Source organism: Suillus plorans (genome assembly GCF_016647745.1).
Source record: "Suillus plorans strain S12 chromosome Unknown HD556scaffold_47, whole genome shotgun sequence".
NCBI classification, from domain to species: domain Eukaryota; kingdom Fungi; phylum Basidiomycota; class Agaricomycetes; order Boletales; family Suillaceae; genus Suillus; species Suillus plorans.
Window position 1 is genome coordinate 336,755 of NW_024537431.1, and position 17,061 is coordinate 353,815.

A 17,061-nucleotide genomic window follows, 5' to 3' on the forward strand; every position below is an offset into this window, starting at 1 on the left:
TTTGTAAGTGGAACAAAAGGAAATGAAGATAGGGGTTAAATGTTACTGTAACATTACCCCACTGCTATGGTTGAAGTCTCCGACTTCAATATTCCTCGGTATTGACATACTCGTCCATGTGGTCATAGTAAATTGGGTCTGCGTCGGCGTTGCAGAACTCCGGTTCGTTATACTTAGTGGCGTACTCCTGATTCGCCCGGTCTATCTCCTCCTGGAGTTCTTCATCTTTCCTCGCCTCCCATTCCGACAGTGCTTCGTAGAAGCCTTCATCGGTGTAAACCAATGGGAATAGTTCCTTTTTTGCGGCGTAAGGGCAATAGATGGAAAGATGGCCAGGCTTCTGGCTTTGGCATACGCGGCAATGATATTCAGGGCAGTTCTTGTGACGGTGCCCGAGTTTCTTACAGACGCGACAGACGAAATTGTCTGGGGAGAACTGGGGTTGTTTTACTGTGATGATGTCGGGGGTTTCGGTGAGGTCAATGACTTCGCGCTTCTTTCCCTTAGAAGCTCTAGTCTTCGACACTCCGTGCACGGTAGCTCCCTTGCGGGTCTTTCGTTTAAAGACGACGGTGGGTTCGGGGATGGGTAATGGTTCTTCAGCTTGTGCTGGTTGAGCAACAGGCTGAGTTTCTTCTCTAATCGTATTTGCAGCAGGTATGCTGCCGGGGGGAGTGCTAGTAGAAGGGCTTGGCGGGCGACCGACTTCGGTCTTGCTTCATTCTGCAACAGCTCATATAACTGATTTGCAGACAGTGCTAAAAGCAGAAGGAAGCAGCTGAATCTCAAGACTGCGAATTTGTCTCTGAAGGTGTTGGCAAGCGAGTCTGAGGGCATTGTCCTTGATTTCCTTGAATCTGAGTTCAAGGGCGGCGGTGGCGCGTATAACGTGGATTTGGGATAGTATGGGGGCGGCGACAAATGCAGGTTCTTTGGCGAGCTGATTTTCTAGTTCAACTGCATGGGGAAGGGACAACAGGGTTGTTTCGACGATGGCGTCGTCGTCTAGGTCAATGATATTCTTTTTGTATGTGGAGTTTTCGAGGGAGAAGGCGGATGAGGACGATCCGGTAGGGGAAGGTGTCAATGGGGGAGTCATGTTACTTGGGGTGTTTGTTCAAGGGGAATGGTTCGTTCAGTTCAACTTGTGTCTTTCTTTATACCTTGTTAGAAGCTCTTTCGAACTCCGCAAGTTTTCTTCGGGTATCCATTCGTTGCTTCCGGACGAATAGCCTATCCATGATACGAGATAGCGTCTTCGTTTACCCGTTCCTTTATGGCTAAGAATAGCTTCTACTTCGTATTCTTCTTCGCCGTTGATAACGTCAGGTGGAGGTTCGGTGTAGTTCGGTCCATGTATCTCTGTCTCGCGATAGGAGGATAGTTCAGAAGCGTGGAACGTGGGATGTATTTTCCATTGATTTGGAAGCTTCAACGTGAACGTGATGGGAGATAAGACTGCGGTGATAGCGAATGGTCCGTATCTTTTGGGCGCAAGTTTCCTGGATGGTAAAGATGTTAGGAGATTGGTGGCCGTAAGCCATACCTTATCTCCTATCTTCCAGGGTTGATATTTCCCATGGCGAGATCTTTCTGCCATTCGCTGCATAGCGATGCTGTGGCAGGCGAGTGCTTCTTCACGTATCTTCTGAAGGTTCCTAAGTCTTTCTTCTGCTGCCGGCGTGTTGGATACTGGTAGGATATGGGGGATTCCCCGCGGCTCATAGCCCATCATGAGGAAGAATGGAGAAGTGTTTCTAGCGTCGTGTTTTCGATGATTGTGAACGAATTCGGCGATAGGAAGGTGATTGGCCCATTCTAACGGGTTACTCCTACAGTAGATCCGAAGATAGGTTTCGAGTTCTTGGTTGAGACGTTCTGTTTGCCCGTCTGTCTGGGGGTGGTAGGCGGTTGATGCAGCGATCTGATATCCAAGGAGTCGGGCGAGTTCTCAAGAGAATTTTGAAATGAACTGTGGTCTTCTATCAGAGATTACTTTCTCGTGGAGGCCGAATCTCTTGAACACATATTTGAGGAATAATTTGGCCACTCCTTCTGAGGTGATGTTTTTGTTACATGGTGAAATAATTACCCCCTTCGTAAGCCCATGGTCGACCACAATAATGATAGAGTCAAAGCCTCCCGACATGGGCAGATCGGTGATGAGGTCGACGGAAACTTGGGAAAAGGGGCGAGTGGCAACGGAGGGAATCAGACGCAAAGGTGGGGTAACAGGATGCGTGTCGGCTTTCATCTGCTGACATGAAGCGCATCCGTCGACGTATTTGCGAATATAGGTTCCCATGGTGGGCCACCAAAAATCCCGCTTCACGAGCTCTTCAGTCTTGAACCGGCCAGGGTGCCCAGCTGTAGGGTGGTCATGATGCTTAAACAACATGTCATGCCGTTGGGCCACTGGCACGTAGGCCCTGTGCTTATAAAAGAGGACGCCGTTGGTGCATGTCCAGTCGGAGAGGGCGGATTTCATTGGGGGAAGGCATACCCCGTCTAATGCTTGCAGGGCCTTCTGATACACGGGGTCTTCGGCGGAGTTGCGTGCAATGCTCTCCGATAGGTTGTTGTCGATCAATCATACGAACATGGTATCAGGGAGGAGGATGCGATTCTCGTTATCATCTTTTCCGAGTGAATGGTCCGGGCGTCGTGATAGTGCATCGGGGGCAGCCAATTTGGTTCCCGCGACGTGGTGCAATTCCAACTGAAAGTTGGATAAGATAAGCTGCCAACGCGCTTGTCTTCTTGTCAACTTCTGAGCGGAGCGGAAGTACAGGAGATTCATGTGATCCGTGAATACTATCACGGTATGGGGGCTCCCTTCAAGGTAGTGGCGCCATTCTGAGAGTGCTCTGATGACTGCCAGTAACTCTCTATCAAAGATTTCATAGTTTCGTTCTGCGGGATTGAATGATTGAGACAAGTAACCGCATGGATGGTACATCCCATTTTCATCAGTTTGTAACAGTACTGCTCCAGTTGCCGCAAGCGACGCGTCAGTGGCGATTGCAAATTGTCGAGTTGGGTCAGGGTTTCTTAGCACCGGTTGCGATAAAAAGGCGTTTTTGAGGCGGTTGAAGGCGTTCTGGCAGTCGTCTGTCCATAGGAAGGGGTGATCTTTCTTTGTAAGGTCAATAAGAGGTCAGGCGATATCCGAGTAATGAGCGATGAATGCTCGATAGAAGTTGCAGAACCCTAGGAACGATCGTGTGTCCCTTAGGTTTTCCGGGGTTGGCCAGTGTTTAATTCCATCTACTTTGGCGGGTTCCATGCCCACTTCTCCGGGTCGGATTATCATTCCAAGATACTCTACTTCTTGAGCGTCAAAAGTGCATTTTTCCGGTTTGACAAACAGCTTTTCCTTCCGAAGGATGTTGAGGATTTCAATCGTTCGTGCTCGATGTTGTTGAAGATCTTTTGAGAAGATTAAAAGATCGTCCATATAGATGACTAACCACCCCTCGTTTATTTGTTGCTGACAGAGGTTCGCCATAAACGCTTGGAATGTTGTGGGGGAGTTTGTCAGTCCGAAGAACATGACTGTTGGTTCGAACAGCCCTTCTTGCGTAGTGAACGCTGCTTTCCAGCGATCTTCAGGATGGATTCTAACGTTATTGTACCCTGATCTTATGTCGAACTTCGTGAAGTATTTGGCGTCATAGAGTCGTTCGATGAGGGATTTCGGCAAGGGGAGGGGGTATTGGTTTCGTATAGTCCAGTCGTTAAGATATCGGTAATCTTGACAGGGACGTAACTCTCCGCTTTTCTTTCCTATGAAAAAGAATCCGCTAGCTTGAGGGGATTTAGATGGGACGATGAAACCTTTTCTGGTGTTTTCTTCAATAAAGGTTTTGACGGCCTCCCGTTCTTTCCCGGATAACGGATAAACTTTCGACGTTTTGGGTACAAATCCTGGTTTGAGGTCGATGCGATGATCTACCCCAGGCCTTTCAGGTGGGAGTTTGTTAAGGCCGTCTTTGGCGAAAACATCTTGGTACTGGTGTAAAAAGGGGGGAACGAGCTCTTCAAAGGTCTTTTTCTGCTTTTCCAATTCTCCTGCAACTGCAAATTCTTGGGCTTTATTGCTTGTTTTTCCGAAATTTTGTTCTGTCTTTGATGTTCCATCTCGAACGAGCGGGGTATCGAAAGATATATCTTCGATGATGCGTACAGCGGATCCGTCAGTGGCGTATTCAACGAGTACCTCGTCATTGGCTAGCCGATAGGCTAGTGGGTCGAGGACTGGGGGTCTAAAATTTTCCGACCAAACATCATCTTTAGTGTCATAGTTGGGGATTTCTTCATCCATTACTTCTTCTTCTACAGAAGCGGTATAGGGGAAGGTGGTTTCATTAGTTGCCACCTTCACCTGTACTGGCTTCCGTAGTTTAGAGTTTACCCAATCTCGGGACGTTTCCTTTTCGATGACTTTCTCTTTTTTGAAGAGTGGTGGGAGGGATTTTCTTCGTCGTTTTCTGTCGATGTTCTTTTCTATGGCTAATGATCTCTTTGTTGACGGGAGTGACACCGTTTTGGCTTCCCAATCGATCTGGGGTTTCAGTGCCGAGAGCCAGGGGAATCCTAGAAGGATTTTATCTTGTTTGGCTAGTTTCGCTACATTGAATTTTCCGATCATAGTTCGTTGATCGATTTTGACCATGAGTACGCAATAGCGAGAGATGAGTCCTCCTTGAGCGTCTGATCCGTCTGCAGTGATGACAGGGAAAGGTCGAGAGAGTTTATGGGTTTTTATCTTATGCCTTTTACAAAAGGCGTCGCTAATAAAGGTTCCGGATGCTCCGGAATTGATGATCATGGGGTTTGTACACGTTTATCGGAAAGAATGGATGCAGGAATTCTTAATTCATTTCTGGTTCCGATAGAACGTATTAGTCGTACAGGAGTAGGAGTTACTGACGTCGAGGCAGTTCTCCTTTCTAAAAATCCATTTCCACGAAGCGACGCTCTACTTCGGTGAAGTCGCTGTCTTCTTCTTCCTCGACTTCTTTCGCCTTCTCTTTCATGGTTTTCCTTCGGATCAGTGCTTTTCTTTTCGGGGTGTCTTCTTCGTTCTTCTCCTTCTTTCTCCTAATAGGAGCTTTGGAGGAGGAAGCGCGACTTTCAACTTCGTCGTCGCTGCTGCTTTCTTCTTCTTTGTTTCTCCGGATCTGGTCCCTTTCTCTAGGGTGGAAGGAGGTGTCGTTGGAGCGATGTCCCACTTGGTGACATTTGAAGCATCTTCCTTCTTTGAGATGTTTCTTTAATTCTGCGTCTGATAGACGGCTTATGCGATCGACTTCCATATCGTCGCTCCTTCTGGGAACATAATGCTTGTTCCCGAAGTTCTTCTTCTTCTGCTGGTTGGGCCTTTCTTTTCTTTTGATAGCCTTCAACCTTTGAAAGGCGTTATCGAGGTTGATGCAGGTGTTGATTATGGTGTCAAAGTCGTCGAGACTTTCACCGGTACGGTGCATGCTGTCTTGAAGCCCGTAATCTAGACCTTGTTACAGTAACATTTAACCCCTATACTCATTTCTTTTATCTCACTTACGAAACGGGCCGTCCGTACCATGCTTATCTCTTATCTTCGCTATCTGCGCCAAGCGGGCTGTCCACCTTATCTTTCTCTTATCACACTTCTATCTTGATAACACATTTACAAGCTCCGCTTGAACACTTGTATATAAACCTAGCTACCTACGGTTGTATTCTTTACTTTAATCTACTGGGTTTTACCTGGAACATTGTCCTTCAGTAAGGTCTCCAACCTTACTGTCTAAGAACCACTATTCTAAGGGAGTCAGCGACACTCGCCTTAGCCAGAACCTTTGATCTCTCATTTGAGAGCAGACTCACGTCTATCCGGTATCTTACCGATTGTCTACTCAGACAAGGATAGCTCGACTCATCCCAGTCGTAACAAAAGATTAAAGTCTTATCAACTGAACCGTTGCCATCTGCAACAAAACCGACACCACGACTTCGTTAACTCCCTTGATCGGAGCCTTGAACCTAGGAGCCTTACCAAATATCCCTCCTTTGAACACCATGACGACCAAAGCCAAAGATATAGAACTCAAGATCGGCTCCCCTCCTGAATTCGATGGAGACCGAGAAGAATCTAAGAGATTCATGATGAAATGTCACGCGTACCTTGATATCAACGATCAGGTATACAACGAGGACAAGAAGAAGATCATCCTAGTATTGTCTTATATGACAAAGGGAAACGCGGCGATATGGGCAGAAGACTTCATGGAAGCAGCCCTAGACCCTAAGAGGAAAGACACCTCTGGCCAAATGATCGGTTACGGAACTTGGGCCACCTTCAAAAAGGACTTTGACGAAGCCTTTAAACCCATGGACCCCGCCGGAACCGCCATGATGAAAATCCGAGGGTTAGAAATGAGAGGAGACCTCCATACCTACATCTCGAACTACAAACTCCTCGCACACAGGGCGGGGATGACCGAACAAGCCCCCCTTATCGAGTTCTTCAGACAAGGTCTAGATTACGGGCTCCAAGACAGCATGCACCGTACCGGTGAAAGTCTCGACGACTTTGACACCGTAGTCAACACCTGCATCAACCTCGATAACGCTTTTCAAAGATTGAAAGCTATCAAAAGAAAGGAAAGACCCAACCAGCAGAAGAAGAAGAACTTCGGGAACAAGCATTATGTTCCCAGAAGGAGCGACGATATGGAAGTTGATCGCATAAGCCATCTGTCAGACGCAGAGTTGAAGAAACATCTCAAAGAAGGGAGATGCTTCAAATGTCACCAAGTAGGACATCGCGCCAACGATACCTCCTTCCACCCTAGAGAAAGGGACCAGATCTGGAGAAACAAAGAGGAAGAAAGCAGCAGCGACGACGAAGTCGAAAGTCGCGCCTCCTCCTCCAAAACTCCTATTAGGAGAAAGAAGGAGAAGAACGAAGAAGAAACCCCGAAAAGGAAAACACCGATCCGAAGGAAAACCATGAAAGAGAAGGCGAAAGAAGTCGAGGAAGAAGAAGACAGCGACTTCACTGAAGTAGAACACCGCTTCGTGGAGATGGATTTTTAGAAAGGGACACTGCCTCGACGTCAGTAAATCCCACTCATGTACGACTAATACGTTCTATCGGAACCAGAAATGAATTAAGGATTCCTGCATCCATTTTTTCCGATAAACGCGTACAAACCGTCGAAACATCCATGATCATTGATTCCGGAGCATCCGGAACCTTTATTAGCGATGCCTTTTGCAAAAGGCATAAAATAAAAACCCATAAACTCTCTCGACCTTTCCCTGTCATCACTGCAGACGGATCAGACGCTCTAGGAGGACTCATTTCCCGCTATTGCATACTCACGGTCAAAATCGATCAGCGAACTATGATCGGAAAATTCAATGTAGCAAAACTAGCCAACCAAAACAGTGTCACTTCCATCAACAAAAAGATCGTTGGCTATAGAAAAGAACATCGACAGGAGACGACGAAGAAGATCCCTTCCTCCACTCTTCAAACAGGAGAAAGCCGTCAAAAAGGAAACGTCCCGAGATTGGGTAAACTCTAAACTACGGAAGCCAGTACAGGTGAAGGTGGCAACTAATGAAACCACCTCCCCCTATACCGCTTCTGTAGAAGAAGTAATGGACGAAGAAATCCCCAACTACGACACTAAAGAAGACGTTTGGTCAGAAAATTTTAGATCCTTAGTCCTCGACCCACTAGCCTATCAACTAGCCAACGACGAGATACTCGTTGAATACGCCACTGACGGATCAACTGTGCGCATCATCGAAGATCTAACTTTCGATACCCCGTTCGTTCGAGATGGAACATCAAAAAAAGAACAAAACTTCGGAAAGACAAGCAATAAAGCCCAAGAATTCGCAGTCGCAGGAGAAATAGAAAAACAGAAGAAAACTTTCGAAGAACTCGTTCCCCCCTTTTTACACCAGTACCAAGATGTTTTCGCCAAAGATGGCCTTAACAAACTTCCGCCTGAAAGGCCCGGGGTAGATCATCATATCGATCTCAAACCAGGATTCGTACCCAAGACGTCAAAAGTTTATCCATTATCAGGAAAAGAACGAGAAGCCGTCAAAACTTTTATTGAAGAAAACACCAGAAAAGGCTTCATTGTCCCGTCTAAATCCCCCCAAGCTAGCGGATTCTTTTTCGTAGGAAAGAAAAGCGGAGAATTACGTCCCTGTCAAGATTATTGGTATCTTAACGACTGGACCATACGAAACCAATACCCTCTCCCTTTGCCTAAATCCCTCATCGAACGACTTTATGACGCCAAGTACTTCACGAAGATCGACATAAGATCGGGGTACAACAACGTTAGAATCCACCCTGAAGATTGTTGGAAAGCAGCGTTCACTATGCAAGAAGGACTATTCGAACCAACGGTCATGTTCTTCGGACTAACAAACTCCCCCGCAACATTCCAGGCGTTCATGTCAAACCTCTGTCAGCAACAGATAAACGAGGGGTGGTTAGTCATATACATGGACGATCTTTTAATCTTCTCAAAAGATCTTCAACAACATCGAGCACGAACCATTGAAATCCTCAACATTCTCCGGAAAGAAAAGCTGTTTGTCAAACCAGAAAAGTGCACTTTTGACGCTCAGGAAGTGGAGTATCTTGGAATGATAATCCGACCCGGAGAAGTAGGGATGGAACCTGCCAAAGTAGATGGAATTAAGCATTGGCCAACCCCGGAAAATCTAAAAGACACACGATCGTTCCTGGGGTTCTGCAATTTCTACCAAGCATTCGTCGCTCACTACTCGGACATCGCTCGACCTCTTATTGACCTTACAAAGAAAGATCACCCATTCCTGTGGACAGACGACTGCCAGAACGCCTTCGACCGCCTCAAAAACGCCTTTTTATCGCAACCAGTACTAAGAAACCCTGACCCAACTCGACAATTTGCAATCGCTACCGACGCATCGCTTGCGGCGACTGGAGCAGTACTATTGCAGACTGATGAAAATGGGATGTACCACCCATGCGGTTACTTGTCTCAATCGTTCAACCCCGCAGAACGAAACTACGAAATCTTTGATAGAGAATTATTGGCAGTCATCAGAGCACTCTCTGAATGGCGCCACTACCTGGAAGGAAGCCCCCATACCGTGATAGTATTCACGGATCATATGAATCTCCTGTACTTCCGCTCCGCTCAGAAGTTAACAAGAAGACAAGCGCGTTGGCAGCTCATCTTGTCCAATTTTCAGCTGGAATTACACCACGTTGCGGGAACCAAATTAGCTGCTGTAGCGGGGCGCTCTGGCAGGACAGGACGGGAGTGGCAGGGGTCCTGGCACAGTGGCAGGAGTCCTGGCTCGTAGTCGGTAGTCCTCGCGTGTGTCGTAGTCTGTCCTCAATAGACAGAGCCGTAGCCTCCCGCCATAGAGGTCTGGCCTTGGTTCCCTTGCAGTCCGTGCCCGTTCCACTGCCCCTGACGCACTCTCACGACGACCAGACCATTCACTCGGAAAGGATGATAACGAGAATCGCATTCTCCTCCCTGATACCATGTTCGTACGGCTGATTGATAATGACCTATCAGAAAGCATTGCACGTAACTCTGCCGAGGATCCGGTATATCAGAAAGCCTTACAAGCATTGGACGGCGTGTGCCTTCCCCCCATGAAATCCGCCCTCTCCGACTGGACATTGTTACAATAACATGTAACCGAGAACCCTCCTACGGAGGTCACCATGACCTTAGCCCCTATCCCGCCATATGCACCGTCTTGGAAAGACTTACCGACTCAACGGAGACTCGTAGAGACGCCTAGAACGGCCTGGATGCCGTTAGATGACCTAGACCAGCCTAGGCTACATCCGGACGGACCTAGATGGTCCTCGACCCGGATCATGGAGAAGCTCTGCTTCATGGTCAGAAGAGAAGCCGCATGCCGCAGCATGCGCAGTTAAACTACAAGGCATGTTTAGCCTTGAGGACAGATAGAAGAGGCATGGTAAGCCTCATGCATAGATAATCGCCCGCATGGCATCAGATAAGATGCCCTTGTATAGACACACTCATACTTACATACCAAACGTAGTATTGGTCTGTGCACACGGACGACAGTATATAGAGCAGACAGAATCATGTATATTCCCTACTTGATTCTACTAGGTTTTCATCAGAACTTCCTCTGTGTGATCATCCCAATCACTCAGTCTAAGCCGCACCTAAAGGAAAGCCGACGCTACCTTTAGTGGAACCCCCGAACCTCTCATTCGAGAGAAGATCCCCGTCTCTCCAGTAGCGAGCCCGCTATCAGATTAGGCAATCCGCCTAGGGAGAGCTCGACCTATCCTAGTCGTAACAGACATGCACCAATAATGTCCTCTTTTATAAACACAGAGCTTACGTACCAGTGGCCCAACGGCATGATGTATTATTTAAACATCATGATCACCCTACAGCGGGACACCCCGGCCGGTTCAAAACGGAAGAACTAGTGAAGCGGGATTTTTGGTGGCCCGCCATGGGAACCTATATTCGCAAGTACGTCGACGGATGCGCTTTATGTCAGCAGATGAAAGCCGACACGCATCCTACTACCCCACCTTTACGCCCGATTCCCTCCGTTGCCACTCGCCCCTTTTCCCAAGTATCTGTCGACCTTATCACCGATCTGCCTGTGTCAGGTGGTTTTGACTCTATTATGATCGTGGTAGACCATGGGCTTACGAAGGGGGTAATTATTTCACCATGTAACAAAAACATCACCTCAGAAGGAGTGGCTAACGTATTCAAGAGATTTGGCCTCCACAAAAAAGTGATCTCTGATAGAGGACCACAGTTCATTTCAAAATTCTCTCGAGAACTCGCCCGACTTCTTGGATATCAGATTGCTGCATCAACTGCCTACCACCCCCAGACAGACGGGCAGACGGAACGTCTCAACCAAGAACTCGAAACCTACCTATGGATCTACTGTAGGAGTAACCCGTTAGAATGGTCCAACCATCTTCCTATCGCCGAATTTGTCCACAACCATCGAAAACACGACGCCAGAAACACGTCCCCATTCTTCCTCATGATGGGCTACGAGCCACGGGGAATTCCCCACATCTTACCGGTATCAGACACGCCAGCAGCAGAAGAAAGACTTAGGAACCTCCAGAAGATACGAGAAGAAGCACTCGCCTGCCATAACATTGCTATGCAGCGAATGGCAGAAAGATCTCGCCATGGGAAGTACCGACCATGGAAGACAGGAGATAAGGTATGGCTCACGGCCACCAATCTCCTGACATCTTTACCATCTAGGAAACTTGCGCCCAAGCGATACGGTCCATTCGTTATCACCGCAGTCTTATCTCCCATCACGTTCACCCTGAAACTCCCAGATCAATGGAAAGTTCACCCCACGTTCCATGCTTCTGAACTATCCTCCTATCGCGAAACAGAGATACACGGACCGAACTACGCTGAACCTCCGCCTGACATTATCAATGGTGAAGAAGAATACGAAATAGAAGCTATTCTTAGCCATAAGGGCACGGGTAAACGAAGACGCTATCTCATATCTTGGATAGGCTACTCTTCCGGAAGCAACGAATGGATACCCGAGGAGAACTTGCGGAGTTCGAAAGAACTCTTAACGACGTATAAAAGGAGACACAAGTTGAACTGAACGAACCATTCCCCTCAGAACAAACATCCCAAGTAACATGACTCCCCCATTGACACCTTCCCTTACTGGATCATCCTCATCCGCCTACTCCCTCGAAAACTCCACGTACAAGAAAAATATCGTTGACCTAGACGACGACGCCATCGTCGAAACAACCTTGTTGTCCCTTCCCCACGCAATTGAACTAGAGAATCAACTCGCCAAAGAACCCGCATTTGTTGTCGCCCCCATATTATCCCAGATTCACGTCATACGCGCCACTGCCGCCCTTGAAATTAGATTCAAGGAAATAGAAAACGATGCCCTCAGACTCGCTTGCCAACACCTCCAGAGACAAATACGCAGCCTTGAGATTCAGCTGCTTCCTTCTGCTTTTAGCACTGTCTGTAAATCAGTTATACAGACTGTTGCAGAGCGAAGCAAGACCGAAGTCGGTCGCCCGCCAAGCCCTTCTGCTAGCACTCCCCCCAGCAGTGTACCTGCTACAAATACGATTAGAGAAGAAACTCAGCCAGCGCCAGCTGAAGAACCGCTACCCATCCCCGAACCCACCGTCGTTTTTAAACGAAAGACCCGCAGAGGAGCTACCGTGCACGGAGTATCAAAGACTAGAGCTTCTAAGGGAAAGAAGCGTGAAGTCATTGACCTCACCGAAACCCCCGACGTCATCACAGTAAAACAACCCCAGTTCTCCCCAGACAATTTTGTCTGCTGTGTCTGTAAGAAACTCGGGCATCGCCACAAGAACTGCCCCGAATACCATTGCCGCGTATGCCAGAGCCAGAAGCCTGGCCATCTCTCCATCTATTGTCCCTACGCCGCCACGAAAGAGTTATTCCCATTGGTTTACACCGATGAAGGCTTCTACGAAGCATTGTCGGCATGGGAGGCCAGGAAAGATGAAGAACTCCAGGATGAGATAGACAGGGCAAATCGGGAGTATGCCACCAAGTACAACGAACCGGAGTTCTGCAACACCGACGCAGACCCTATCTACTACGAACACATGGACGAGTATGTCAAGAACGAGGAATATTGAAGTCGGAGACTTCAACCATAACAGAGGGGTAATGTTACAGTAACATTTAACCCCTATACTCATTTCTTTTATCTCACTTACGAAACGGGCCGTCCGTACCATGCTTATCTCTTATCTTCGCTATCTGCGCCAAGCGGGCTGTCCGCCTTATCTTTCTCTTATCACGCTTCTATCTTGATAACACATTTACAAGCTCCACTTGAACACTTGTATATAAACCTAGCTACCTACGGTTGTATTCTTTACTTTAATCTACTGGGTTTTACCTGGAACATTGTCCTTCAGTAAGGTCTCCAACCTTACTGTCTAAGAACCACTATTCTAAGGGAGTCAGCGACACTCGCCTTAGCCAGAACCTTTGATCTCTCATTTGAGAGCAGACTCACGTCTATCTGGTATCTTACCGATTGTCTACTCAGACAAGGATAGCTCGACTCATCCCAGTCGTAACAGACCTTGTCTGAAGAACTCGATAAGGGGGGCTTGTTCGGTCATCCCTGCCCTGTGTGCGAGGAGTTTATAGTTGGAGATGTAGGTGTGGAGGTCTCCTCTCATTTCCAATCCTCGGATTTTCATCATGGCGGTTCCGGCAGGGTCCATGGGTTTAAAGGCTTCGTCGAAGTCCTTTTTGAATGTGGCCCAGGTTCCGTAACCGATCATCTGCCCGGAGGTATCCTTTCTTTTAGGATCTAAGGCTGCTTCCATAAAATCTTCTGCCCATATTGCTGCGTTCCCTTTTGTCATGTATGACAATACTAGGATAATATTTTTTTGTCTTCGTTGTATACTTGGTCGTTGATATCAAGGTACGCGTGACATTTCATCATAAATCTCTTGGATTCTTCTCGGTCTCCATCGAATTCAGGAGGGGAGCCGATCTTGAGTTCTATATCTTTGGCTTTGGTCATCATGGTGTTCAAAGGAGGGATATTTGGTAAGGCTCCTAAGTTCAAGGCTCCGATCAAGGGAGTTAACGAAGTCGTGGTGTCGGTTTTGTTGCAGATGGCAACGGTTCAGTTGATAAGACTTTAATCTTTTGTTACGACTGGGATGAGTCGAGCTATCTGTGTCTGAATAGACAATCGGCAGGATGCCAGATAGACGTGAGTCTGCTCTCGAATGAGAGGTCAAGGTTTCTGGCTAAGGCGAGTGTCGCTGACTCCCTTAGAATAGTAGTTCTTTGACAGTAAGGTTGGAGACCTTACTGAAGGACAATGTTCCAGGTAAAACCCAGTAGATTAAAGTAAAGAATACAATCGTTGGTAGCTAGGTTTATATACAAGTGTTCAAGCGGAGCTTGTAAATGTTTATCAAGATAGAAGCATGATAAGAGAAAAGATAAGGCGGACAGCCCGCTTGGCGAAGATAAGAGATAAGCATGATACGGACGGCCCGTTTGTAAGTGGAACAAAAGGAAATGAAGATAGGGGTTAAATGTTACTGTAACAAGTATGATGATCGCATGGGCGCCACGAACACCTATGCTGTCGCAATGTGTCAGTCCTGCATACTTTAATAAAGTTTGATTCTCATCATTTCACCCATAGTCATTGATCCTGCGATGCGCATGTCATGGATGGAAAAACACTGGGGCCAGCAGCGAGCTGAAGATGCCAAGAAGCACATAATCAAACTGGTACATCTATTTCACTAGTAACAGTACAACTTTGAACTGATATCCTGCAGATGCATGGAAAGAGAGGGATGAACATGTCTGGCTCTGCGCCATGTCCAATTACCGAGGTGCCATGACAGCCAGGCATACTAGGCGCATACATCTATGGACTTCCTGATGTGGCAACACTGCCAGATCGTCACGATGGTGCCCAAATGGTTGATCAGGAATTTGAGGCTTACAGTATGGCTACCCACAGCCCCAAGGGAACAGATACACTATCATTCTGGAGGGTAAGCCTTGCGTCTCTCCTGCACTTTTGTTATTGACCATAAAGTATCAACCAGGCATCTCAGGGCATGTTCCCGACTGTTTACGCTATTGCTATGGATTACCTCCCAATACAGGCATCCGCTGTTCCTTGCGAGCGGGTGTTCTCATCGAGTAGCGAGACGTACACCAAAAAAAGAAATCGCCTCAGCCCAGTCCTGATGGAAGCACTGCAGATCGTTAAGTTTATCCTGAAAAAGGAGAGACTTAACTTTACCAAAGGATGGGCCGCATCACAGTGTGATATGGAATATGCGCTGCTACATGAGACAGGGTCCGACAGGTCTTTCGCACTTAACACCAGTGGAGTTTCAGGTGATAGTTCTGCACATGACGCTCTTCTGAATGCTATTGCAGTCCAGGAGTGTGACGACATTGAAGATGCTGCTATCATCTATGGTATATTACATTGATTGTTCTCATTTTCATCAGTTCTGATCTCTTGCTTACCACTACCTTTACTTGTTCTGACACTTGTCCTTTTTACTATGTTTCTAAGGTAGGGCTCATACAAAACCGACCAACCGTGACCTAGTGTGACCTATGTGACTATGCGGTGACTCCGGTAGCAAAAGCACCAAAGTGGATGTCACGGCGGTGCACTACATTTGCTACACACATGTATAACATCAAAAACTTCCACTACATCTACTTTGTCACAATTTTAACTCCTGTGAACTGTGCCAGATAGCCTTCTTAATGATCCACAGGAGCCAGTTTTTCTCTCTTTCGTGAATCTCTTGAGCCTTTGTACTTTCTGTAGTTTGGTCACACTTTGTGTACTTTGTCACGTGAGGTTGGTCGGTTTTGTATGAGCCCTACCTTAGCATTATGTTCATCATTGGACTGATTTCAATTTTTAAATCATTTCTTCTCTTGAACACATCTTTCAGATTCTCCCATACAGCCAAGGTGATGTAGTCCCTCACTGAAGGTGCTATTCAGCTGTGGTCACTGATCAAAACCAGTTGGGGATAGCGTCAAGGGTGATGAGGATGCGTGACCATTTAGATGGATTAAGTATCAGCTAATTTGCATCTGTATTGTCTGTACAAACACACTAATGTCCTGTCCTGCAGATTGAAGTTTCTGCCAGTGCACCTGCCCAAGTCATTGTCAAGTGTTTGTGGTTGGTGAGTGTGTTGATCTAAGTAGTTGCCCAGCATTTGCAGTTGGTGAGTTTGTCGATTCTGTTTCGAGTTCAAGCCATGCTAATCCAAGTCATTGCCTACCATTCGCAGGAAGTGAGTGTGTGGATCCTCGCTCGAGCTCGGGCCATGCTGACCCAAGTCGTTGCCTACCATTTGCAGGACGTGAGTCAGTCCATTCTCGTTGGAGCTCGGGCCATGCTGACCCAAGCCGTTGCTCACCGTTTGCAGGATGTGAGTCTGTCGATTCTCATTGGATCTCGGGCCATCCTGACCCAAGTTGTTGCCCATCGTTCGCAGGATGTGAGTCCATCAATTCTCATTGGATCTCGGGCCATCCTGACCCAAGTCGTTGCCCATCATTTGCAGGATGTGAGTCTGTCAATTCTCATTGGATCTCAGGCCATCCTGACCCAAGTCGTTGCCCATCGTTTGCAGGATGTGAGTCCGTCGATTCTCATTGGATCTCGGGCCATCCTGACCCAAGTCGTTGCCCACCGTGAGTCTGTCGATTCTCTTTGCACAAAGGTTCTCATCTTCGGCAACAATGGTTCCAGTTCATGTTTTTATCAAGGTACAAATGTATATTTCAACATATATATTCCCTCCCAACCCAAAACTCCAGCCTTTTTGCCCTCGATATGACACGACAAATTCTAATTCCCACCAGCACGACCCACCAGTCTCCGCAAGTAATGTCTCCAGCTCCGAGTTGTTTGGACGATCCCTTCCTCTCCTTGTCGAATTTCACCATCTCTCAAAACTCTCTGCTGTCTTTCGACAAGTCTTTCATTGTGTTGTGCTGGTGCGCATTGCTCTCGCAATCTGCGCGCGCAAGCAGGGCTCCCATATAACTAGATATGTATTTTAGTTTTTGATCCAATGTTATTGTAATCACTCACTTTGTCTTGTGGACCCATGATATTAGTAATGTGATTGTAAATGTAGTGCTCGCGTTGTGAGTTGGTGTGATCGACAATCGGCGTCTAAGTTCTCCTTGCGGTTCTCGAGACTGGTGTTCTAAATTGTAAATCTATTTTTGGCTTATGATTTAAAAATATATTTGAGTTGGTTTTAAGCCCTTAAATTGACTTAGCTACAGCTACTCGAGCCGAGCCGAACCATAATTACGCAAGCTGTAACCACCTGTCGGATAACACGGAAACACAGATTCAGATACTACTAGTAATAATGACGAATGTGCGAACACTCGAGAGAATGATAATCGCAAAATAGCGGTCCAAATCTAA

The 17,061-nt window shown here is 47.1% G+C and overlaps 1 protein-coding gene across 1 annotated transcript; it reads left to right on the top strand.

Moving 5' to 3' along the window:
* Positions 1–15,282: 15,282 nt before the first annotated feature.
* HD556DRAFT_1310388 (uncharacterized protein) lies at positions 15,283–16,997 on the top strand (the record flags this gene model as incomplete). Its single annotated transcript, XM_041300401.1, has 12 exons — positions 15,283–15,343; positions 15,427–15,454; positions 15,557–15,575; positions 15,743–15,796; positions 15,827–15,838; positions 15,905–15,976; positions 16,043–16,183; positions 16,214–16,310; positions 16,340–16,385; positions 16,437–16,616; positions 16,760–16,769; positions 16,914–16,997. 12 exons carry the CDS (start codon positions 15,283–15,285, stop codon positions 16,995–16,997), a joined length of 804 nt encoding a protein of 267 aa, XP_041157785.1.
* Positions 16,998–17,061: the final 64 nt, after the last annotated feature.